This window comes from Solanum dulcamara, chromosome 12 (assembly GCF_947179165.1).
Source record: "Solanum dulcamara chromosome 12, daSolDulc1.2, whole genome shotgun sequence".
NCBI classification, from domain to species: domain Eukaryota; kingdom Viridiplantae; phylum Streptophyta; class Magnoliopsida; order Solanales; family Solanaceae; genus Solanum; species Solanum dulcamara.
In genome coordinates this window covers 8,703,934-8,714,908 of record NC_077248.1, presented here as the reverse complement: position 1 = coordinate 8,714,908, position 10,975 = coordinate 8,703,934, and the positions used below count along the sequence as shown (strand labels likewise).

The 10,975-nt window shown below is 31.2% G+C and overlaps 1 protein-coding gene across 2 annotated transcripts; it reads left to right on the top strand.

Annotated features, from left to right (window-relative positions):
• Positions 1-6,624: 6,624 nt before the first annotated feature.
• LOC129877481 (DNA-binding protein S1FA-like) lies at positions 6,625-10,221 on the top strand. Of its 2 annotated transcripts, none has more exons than XM_055952992.1 (2): positions 6,625-6,803; positions 9,826-10,221. In XM_055952992.1, the coding sequence occupies exon 2, from the start codon at positions 9,835-9,837 to the stop codon at positions 10,042-10,044; it is 210 nt and encodes a 69-aa protein (XP_055808967.1). In that variant the 5' UTR covers positions 6,625-6,803; positions 9,826-9,834; the 3' UTR covers positions 10,045-10,221. The 2 variants fall into 2 exon arrangements, with proteins under 2 accessions (XP_055808967.1, XP_055808965.1); XM_055952990.1 differs by having other exon boundaries at positions 6,639-6,803; positions 9,829-10,221.
• The last annotated feature ends 754 nt before the right edge of the window (positions 10,222-10,975 follow it).

Genomic DNA, 10,975 nt, shown 5'->3' with positions numbered 1-10,975 from the left:
TTTCTAAACAAATATATTATTTCTTTCTTTTTTACACATTTTTTTTTCTAATGATAATTTTTTTAATTAGAAAATGTTTATCCTATATCAATTCAAAAAAAGATTATGAAAAAAAAAATACGGTTTTATTATAATTTTCTCATCGTGATGAAAATTAATGACGAAATTCTATGATCTTATATGTATGATCTATTGTGGCAGAAATACAAGGTAAGGTTGCGTACAATAAATTCTTGTGGTCAGACCCTTCCCCGAATCCTGCGCATAGATGGAGTTTTAGTGCACCAGGCTGCCCTATATATATGATTTATTGATCTATATTATCAGTTAAAAAAGTACATGAAGTTATTCTATTTTAATTGTTAAAATAAGATTAAGAAAAAAAATCTACTTATTTGTTAGTTAAAGTGATTTTAAAAGAAAAAATAATAATGTTAGTAATAATTAGAGAAAATAGCGATTTTAGTCCCTGTGTTATTGCATAATTTTAATTTTAGTCCCTGTATTATTTGACTATTCACATTAACCTTCAATTATTTGAAGTGTACGATTTTGGTCCTTGGAGTTAACAAAAGTTAATTATTTGACAAAATGATTATTTTGAAATATATAAAATAAAATAAATTGAAGAGTTGGTAATTCTAAATGATTGAAGAATTATGTGGGTAAAAAAATTAATTTTAATAAAAATTAAATGTTAGATTTTTTAAAAAAGTGAAAGTTGTCAAAACACCATTGATAGCCTTAAGGAGTCTGTTCACCTACTAAATCATCAAATGTAATCGTATTTAATATTGATTAGTAACCATTGAAAAAGAGATGAAGAAAGAGTCACTAAAAAATAAAAAATAGAGCATAGAGCGAATAAAATGGATCTAATAAATAAAATATAATTTAAATTTTATATACATAATTATCAAGCATTTAAAATCACCGGCCTTTTATTTTATTTTATTCTATATATTATCAAATAATCATTTTGTTAAATAGTTAATTTTTGTTAACTTCAAGGACTAAAAACGCACACTTCAAATAAATGAAGGTTAGATGTACATAGTCAAATAACACAAGGACTAAAACTAGAATTATGCAATAACACAAGGACTAAAACCGTTATTTCCTCTAATAATTATATTGGAATACCCTCATAGTAACTTCGTCATTAATTTCTATTTAGATAATGATTAAAAAATTAATAAAATAGAAAATATTTTTCTTAATATTTTCTGAATTGAAGCAGGATAAATATTTTCTAATATGAAAATATCATCAATAGAAACAGAGTGTGTTTAAAAAGAAAATAAATAATATATTTATTTGAAAATGGACATTTTTGATCCATTAAGTAACAATAAGGGCTTTGAGTCCACTAAATTTACAGTGTGTCCTTAAGAAAATTATTCCTCTCAAGTATACGAGGTTATGGAATATATCCTCGGAGGATAGAACGATTTACTTCAGAATAGTGGTACCTTAAATTTTGTCGAACTTTGAACTCACTCAACAATTGCAAATTAAACATGAGTTTTTAAGAAAAGAAGAGTAGATGATCAGAAAATTTGTTGTTAGAAAATTAGAAGAAACACCTCTATTTATAGACAATAAAGGATAGTATGAACATGTTTTTATTGTGTCTTATTCAAAAAGTCACAATCATTTGAAAAGGTCACAACTCATCAAAAAAGTCACAACCTTTTGCAAAGGTCACAATTTATCAAAAAAGTCACGACTCTTGGGATGTGAAAGGTGTTATTCAAATTGCATCTTTTCTCTTAGTGTCTTTTCAGAAAGAAAAAAAATACTTCATTTTCCATTCATATCTTTCAAAACTCAATTGTCTCCCTCATAAATAGGGAATGACTCTAAAAAAAAAATAGGGACAAGTGTGGGATTTTATAAGAGAAGACTAATTGCATCTAGACAAATAGATTTTTCTTTAAATTTTTCATAATGAACTTATATCGGATGCACTCGATCAATTGGTAGATGCGGTATCTTAGAACTATCAAACTTTGTTATACATCTAGACAATACAAGTCACACAATTAACCTTTAATTATCTATGATTCTCACGATTATGTTTGTTTTAGCCATGAACACTACTTGATTTCACGAGTACGTAGAGAAACAACATTTACCATCATTCTCCTTAAAACAACTTACTCTTCACACTCATATAGGTGATTCCTAAACATTTTATCCTATAGATAAATCTTGATGATTTATCCTCATTTCTTAACATGGTCTTCATCATTAGAATATGTTGAGTTATTTGACAATGTTGAAAAGTCATTTATAACTTTATTTGATCTCCTTGAACCTAACTCTTGGGATCTCCAATATACTAGGTAGAGTTATCCGCCATGATGACTTGTCTTAGGCTTTAAACTCATTCTCATTGATGATTTTTCAACCACCTCACTAGTTAAAGATTTTGTAAGTTGATCCAACATAGATAATTATATTTTTATCGTATGTGACATGCTTTTCCATTATACGTACTGATCGTTGTCTTATCTATTATTGGTTGGCTATCACAATGCATACATATAGATGCCAAAAGTTTGGGCCAAAATGAAATATCTTTTTAGAAATTTCGGAGTCATTCAACTTCTTCATCTACTTTATCTAAAGCTATAAATTCAGATTTTATCATAGAGTGAGCGATGCATGTTTGTTTGGATGATTTTCAAGACACTACTCTTTCACCAAGTGTGAATGCATATTCACTTGTGGATATATCTTTATTTAATTCAGTGATTCAATTTGCATCATTATATCCTTCAAGTAATGCAGGAATACTTGTCATAATGCAAAGCATAATTTTAAATATATTTCAAATACCTTAAAATTCATTTTATTACCATCCAATGAGTTTGATTGGAATTACTAGTGAACCGACTTAGTTACTAATAGCACATGTTACATCTAATTGTGTACAATTTATGATATACATTAAATTTTTCAATACTCGTGCATAATCTATTGTGAATTACTTTAACCTTCATTCTTTTGAAGTGCAAAGCTCACATCAACTGATTTCTTGACAATTTTAAAATTTAAATACTTGAACTTGTCAAGTACCTTTTCAATGCGATGAGACTGTGATAATGATAAATCTTGTTGAGTTTTGTGAATTTTAATACCTAAGATTACATTAATAATTAAGTCTTTCATATCAAATTTGCTAGTCAGCATATGCTTAGTAGCATTTATGTTAGAAATGTCTCTACTGATGATTAACATGTCACCAATATACAAAAAAATAATAAATTTATGATTTTAGGTGTCTTTAATGTAAATAAATTGATCACACTCATTAATCTCAAATTCATTTATCAATATTGTTTAATCAAAATTTGCATACAATTGTTTGAATGCTTGTTTTAGTCCATAAAGTGACTTAAAAAATTTGCACACTTTCATATCTTTAAAATACAATACGATATTTTAATGATACAAATCCTTGTATATGATTCAAAATACAAACTATAACTTTTTCAAGACAACAAATGATAATGGATACAAATATAAATACAAACACAAAAGACAATAAATACAAATACAGATACAGATGGTAATACATAAATACAAAAGACAAGGCAACATACGAATACAAATATAATTTGTTATAAAATACAAAATTGATATAATTGTATTTGTTTATATAATTATATTCATTAATTCAAATTGTATTTATCGATACAAATTATATTGCATTAATAGATTTAAACCCGATACAACTTGAACTATGAATCGTAATTGTCACGCTCCGGGAGAGTACCCTAGATGTGGTCGGCACTCGGAAATCATTACTGGCTCCCAAGCGAACCAGTTGGTCTTGTCACACATCCGTTCATTCATTCAATCATCAGAAGACTTATTATCAACAATCTAACTTTAGGAAGAAAAGTCATAGGCCAACAAGTCAAATTCCAATCTATGTCATGAGAATAGTTTGACAAGAACAATTCAAGAAATAGAAATACTCAATCAACTCATATTTATCTACTCTATGAAGCCTCTATCACTACTTTCTAAATGGTGCCAATGACAGATTCATGGATACCTCAATTCAAAATGAAAAGACTAAACTCAAAATAAGAATGACTAAGTAGTATCCTCCGAATGCAGAGAAGAACTCACCAATCAGCTGAATATGGAAAGATCCTCAATGGTGCGCATGTTGATGATCTCGAGAACCTATTTCTGCATCATGAAATGATGTAGGCCCAAATGGACGTTAGTACGTGGAATGTACGAATATGTAATATGATACAATGAAACATGCATCAAGGTAGAATAATATCAATTCATATATCTCAAATCAGAAAGATGAGACACTCAATTAGTATGTCATAAATCTAAAGTAAGAATAAGATTTAGACAGAGACCAGTCATATACAATCCAATCCAATTATTAGAGTACTATCAAGACCTATCTGGATCAACTCTGACAATACTCATGTCGACTCAGAGGACTCAACTCGATAGATATGCAAATTAGAATTTAGCAATGCCTTTCAAATTGACTCAATCATCTACAATCTTAATTAAACCAATCACATCATGCACAATTCACTCAATTTGAGAGTTTCTCTAACCGACAACCATTACCTATGAGCCAGTGATGCATAATGAAGTGGTGTCGTTGCCACACTCGTCCAATACTTTGCCAGGGTAAGGAACGAATCACTATCATTGGATCCACAATATATCAAAGTCCATCGTTTTGGGACTTAAGGGGTTTAACTCTCCATCCTACGCTGGCTACGTAGTTCATGGGATTCGAGTAGTGACTATACTCATACCCAATTCGGTGTTCAATACTCCTTTCAAGACTCAATATACTCATATCTATCAGATAAGATATTCAAATCATCTCATCCAGTCTCATTGGACCCTTTTTCAACTCATTCGTTCTATCAAATCAATCCTTTCAACCAATCAATTTTCCAATTATTCTCAAATCATTTAGTTATGAGGGATTTTAGACAATCATTTATGACAACATCTAAGAAAATCAATTCGTCGACACTATCAATACTATCATCTTGTTCACATTCCAATCACAATCATGAATTCACAATTCAAGGCTCAAGACTAAATCTTTAATCATGATGCTCTTTCAAATCAATTCAATTAAATCCACTCATTTAAATTAAATACTTAACTCTTTTAAATATCTTTAAAAACATGCAATCTCGACTCAAAATAATGCATAGAGAAATCAGGATCACAACACAATTATAATCTTAAAGACTCTTTCCAATTCAACTCGAACTCGGCTCATGCTCAAATCATCAAATTCTTTCAGTAATATATATATATATATATATATATTCAAAATAATGAAAAACTTTCAAAGACTCCTTAGACTCAACTCATGTGAAAACTCAAACTCTTAAAAAATCATTTCTCAAAATCAAATATAATCCTCAATTAGGATTCATGTGAATGAAGACATGAATATGCATCTAAATCAAATACTCAACCCATGAACAACATCAATACGTATTTAAATAAGCAAAAGGAATTCAAGAGACAATAGATAACTCAAGAATTTAATTCAGGGAACTCGAAAACTCCAATTCAACTCAACTTGAATAAATAAAGATGAAAAGGCACGTGGATGAACTCAGTCCAACATTGCGTTAGCCTTACATACCTGAATCTTAGAAATTATTGAATTCAAGTGTTAGGTTTGGAACCTTGTAGCTTGAAGTTGAGAAATCAATCTATGGATTTGTGAAGGAAATTTTGAACTTGGAGTCTTTAGATCTCCCAATATTGGAGAAATCCCTTTTTTGAAGTTCTTGATCTTTGGGAGAAGGAGAATTTAGGAATTTGAGAGTATCTCTACGTATAAGAATGTTATTAGGTTGAAAGATTGAGAAAAATCACCTTTTAATAAATCTCGTCGGCAATTTCGGCGAAGTGGAGGTCTTCTCGCCGAATCATTCGGCGAGTCGCCAAAGAGTGTTTTAGCTCGCCTAAAATAACAGTTTCTGTAGGATTTCATATCCATTTAGTGAGCTAAATCGGCTTGTCGTTGAACCATTCGGCAAGTCGCCAAATTGGCAGGTGAGCTCGCCGAATTGTCCTATCCAAACATGTTTCAGTAAAATGATCATAATTTTCTACTCCAAACTCCAAATGAGGTAAACTTGATGGCATTGGAAAGAAGACACAAAGATCCTTAATTTGATAGGTGATGGGACACATAAATCTTAATATTATGAGAGATATGGTCATTTGAAGTTGCCCCTCATATGATCTTATACGAAAACTCAATCGGTAAAGGTTATTTAAACTCGACTTAGCACTAGAGGTTCCTTATGACCCTAATTCACCTCCAATACACCTTAAATACTTAGAAATTTATCCTAAAACATATATACAATTATAATTTATTAGGCTCGAGCCTATACCATAAGAAGAATGGCCTGTGTCTTATCTTAAAAAATTTCGAGATATGATAATTAAGCAAATTATAGCTATAGATCTCTAATTAAGCCGATAGACATTTTTGGATTTGTTTTTTCAATTGCATTGGCTTCTTTGGGAGTAAACCAACAAAACCAAGGAGTTTGGGTCTCAAAGAAGAAAGAGAAAATAATTTTATTGTTATGCACCAACCCACGCACCCATGGTATTTAAGCAGCAACGCCTGACCGGAAGTGCATTCTTCTCCTTCCGTTTCATACTCGACAAAATCTGCGTTAGGTGACGATGAGTTTCTGAAGATCTGATTTCATTGACAAGTTGAATTCGTAGATCACCTTCCTCTCAACGATCTCGTGGTAAGCTCCTCTAAATCTCGCATTGCATTTTTTTCTAGCAGATCTGCTTTGGTTTGAGTCAGATTCTTCATTTTTTGTACATTTTTCTGCAATTTTTGTTGCTTGGAATCGTGAGATTTTGATTTCTTATTTTCATTTTTTGGGGGATGAAGGGTCTATGATTAGAGCCTTTCAATTTTGCAATTTTCTGAAGGTCTGATTTTGTGTTTCACTGGTCCTTATTTGTTTTTGATGAGATCTGGATTCTAATTTGTTGTATGCTCTTTATATCTTTGAAAGAATTTCATGATATCAGTGCATTTCACGCAGATGTTATGCATTTAATTTTTCTTACAGTCTCGCATTAGCATAGATTCAGGAAGCCGGCTTTTGAAAATTGGTGATGAAATGATGAAAATCTGGACAAACCGCCTTTTGCCATAGTGGTGCACAAACCTTTCCTTTGTCAGAAAAGAAGAACATAAGTTGATTACCATCCTTGTACCTCTATGATTTTTGGAGTTGGAAAGAGTAGCTTAGGGAAAAGCCCATTTGACAATGAAAGTGAGCTAAGATATTTGTTTATTCAAAAAACTTTAGCTTGTACACAAATACACAGACCTTTCCTAAATCCATGTGAATACCTCTTCGTAGTTTTTCATTTCACCAGGTCTGTGAAATAAGTTGACTTCCAAAATTCAACAAGATTGGGGATATCAAAGAAAGGGAGTCTCGCTAATTCTTATTGTAGATATGAATAGGTAATTCACCTCTGAAGATTAATGACGAAAGGTTGGTTTGTTTATTTGCTATTGAAAAATTCAATATCGATTGGATCCATTGATATGCGTTTTTTCTTTCATCTGCTTAATCTAAAAGAGTGAAATCATGGAAGAGAATTTTATGAAAAATATAAAATGAGTGTAGTCAATTCATTCTAGGAAACTATCTTTATGATAATAATTTTCTCCCATGGTGCAAGTGGTTAAATGGCAATTTTATTCCCAGGATACGAGGCGTACAAGTTGCACTCTCTGATTTTGTTCTTCTACCAAAACTAATGTCAATAGGAAGGAGTTCTAGAGTTGGAGTAGAGTATTGAAGAAAGAGGAATAACAAAAAAATTCAAATTTGATGAAGAATTGGCAAAATGGTATTAAGGACTTTTTTATATGACTGATTTCATTTTCAGTTGCTACAAAAAGTTTGTATTCATAAATAAAGCCAACCAACAAACACTTTCGAAAATTAAAAGAAAAGGTAGTTATTCTCTAAATAATACTTAAATGAATAAAAGAAAACTAACTTGAAGTGTCTTCTGTAAAGATTGAATTTTCAAATGCCCGTTGGCTAGCTTCAAAAATTTGAAAAGCAAAAGCTGTATATATATATATATATATATAGGTTCTCTGTAGCAGCCAGAAAATTAAATTGGCTGTAGAAAATGAAACATTCTTCTTTACACCATTCTGCCGATTTTTCTTTAATGTTACTATTCCTCCTTCAATCTATACTATAATTTTGGAAGTCCTTTCTATTGGTTTAGTTCTTGTGACAGAAGAAATTAAAAAGTGCAAATTTGATTTTTTTAGTAGACATTGTATCTCGGGGATAAATGAAAAAGAAAATCAGTCAACCATTTGCACCATGTAGGGAAATTAATATCATAAATACAGCTTCTTGAAAAGGGGGCGTATACTTATTCCATATTTTCCATAAAATTCTTGCATGATTTCACTCTTATAATTTTTTTTTTCAATATCTCTACAACATTCCCTTGTTTGGTTATGGAGGAAATGTGAAGGTATGTGTTACCTTTTTGTGTAGCATTTTAGCTCCAAAACTAGAAAACCAGAGGAATTAAATGTTCTTAACATTCCTTCTACCTATACTAAACAAGTGGAGTAGTTTAATGTAGCAGTATTTACGAAGTAGTTTTGACAAATGACAATAATGGTCATTTAAAGACGTTATGTTTTAATTAGTACCATATTCCTATAAGTAGCTGACACTTTATGTACAAGTGACCACAATATTCTATGTACATGACACATGGTCATTATTGTCATTTGTCAAAATTACTTTAAGATACTGCTACATTACATACTTAAAATATCCTCTCATTCCATTTTCCTGTTTTTCCCATAACCAAACTTATTCTAAAGGTAACTCCTCCATATTATAAAACCTTAATTCGTTGCCCACCTACTTTAGCTTAAGATAGAACAACTTCTTTTGTTCTTGGGTCATTGTGAATTATCTTGGTTTGCCTTGAATCTTCAACACCTGCCGAAACTACCGTAAGAACTTTAGATCAAGTTGCAGTTGACTCAATTACAAAGCAGTTTAAACTGACGCCAATGCATTCTTGTTAATGTAGCCTCTCAGTCCAGCGTCATAAATTTTGTAGATTCTTTATTGTTTCTTTACACATCTGATTTTTGAGTCCTTCCTCAAACTTGCTCCACTAGGCTATTTTTCAAGACCTCATATTTCTAATTTAACCTCGTGAGTGTGCTTAACACTAAAAATGGGGGGTTTGGTTTGGTGAGTTGGCATGTCATTTTGGCAAAAATGGATGGGGTTAACACAGGAAGGACAAATTTGAGCCACTTTTATAACATCAAGGGCATATATGGACCAATGGTATAACATTAAGGGCATAAATGGACGATAGTATAATGGAGGGCAATATTAAACCTTCTTCAATAGTAGAGGGGCAAATATGGCCCTTTTTTTCCTATTCATTATCACTTGTTCTTTGACAATTTTCAAGATCATGTTGTATGGGCTATGTAATTATTTTGTAGATGTTGCTATGCATCATATTGACGTAGTAGACACTTCCATTGAAAAAATGGTTTGTATTCTAAGGAAACATGTGATAGTTTCTTCTGAAGTTGGATAAAAGCTAACATATGACTGCATCACAGAGCAATTCAAAGTTGGGATTTGAATTTGTTCTTTTTGTGTAGACTTTGTTCTGTGCTCAACTATACACGTGAATCTAAATTGAAATGATATTTTTTATCGTTTGGTTAAGCAGAAAAATATGGCCAAGGATGTCGAAGTTAACGGATTCAACCCAGGATTGATTGTCTTACTTGTTATTGGTGGGCTCGTGCTGACGTTTCTTATCGGGAACTATGTCCTTTATGTGTATGCCCAGAAAACTCTTCCTCCAAAGAAAAAGAAGCCAATCTCCAAGAAGAAGATGAAGAAAGAAAGACTGAAGCAAGGTGTTTCAGCACCTGGAGAGTAGATGTTTAGACACTGAGGGACAAGAACAGGTCTGAACAGCACTAAAATCAGATGATTGTAATTCTTAAGGTTACGTTTTCCTGTCAAAACAGATAGAACATCAAAAGCTGCTGCCTTTTATTGTGCTTTACTGACTCAGAAATTTCCGTAGAAGCCACTGGTTTTCCTTCTAGAATAACTATCGGTTTTCTATTTTTCTTTTTGGTGATATGAGGTTTATGCTTAGTGCTTCTATATATCTCGAGTTGCATAATTGTCGAAGAAGTTGATTTTGTCCCTCATAAAAATAGATTTGTAACTAAATGAATATATCATATGGTAAATTGTTAAAAAGCAAAACGACAAGGACATGTTACAAAATGTATAAGACTCATCTGTTGGGTGTTTATATGAAATCATATCAATTTACTATAGTTAAGTGATTTACACCTTGTTTGGATGGTCGTATTAATATGTCATGAATTGGTTTGATGTAATCATTTGCACGGTGGTTATAAAGCAATAGATATGTTAAGGGTGCAACATTGAAAAATCTATAATTCTAATCATTTCATTGATTAATAGTGAAGCTACTTGCAGCAATCAGAACCCCACAATCCTTATTTAAACAAATTATGATAGATGATATATTCCCAGTGTGTTTCATATTTCATAACATCTATTCTTCGGCAATTTAAGAAACATCATTGTTTATTCAAATTTCCTGAATACCTAATAAATCAAACTTTGTTACAAACATTTTCTTCCCCTGCAACAAAGCCAAATACTAAATCAAACATAAAAAGATGAACACTTACACCTTGTTTGGACGGTTGTTACCCATTGTATTGTATTGTATTGTTAGTTTAAATACAATGTTATTGTTACTTAAATTCTATTGTATCGTATTGTTTAAATTCATTGTTAGGTAACGACGAAAAGACCCATTTTAT

Coding starts and splice junctions, on each gene's coding strand:
- LOC129877481 (XM_055952992.1), top strand. CDS start 9,835: ATGGCCAAGGATGTCGAAGTTAACGGATTCAACCCAGGATTGATTGTC.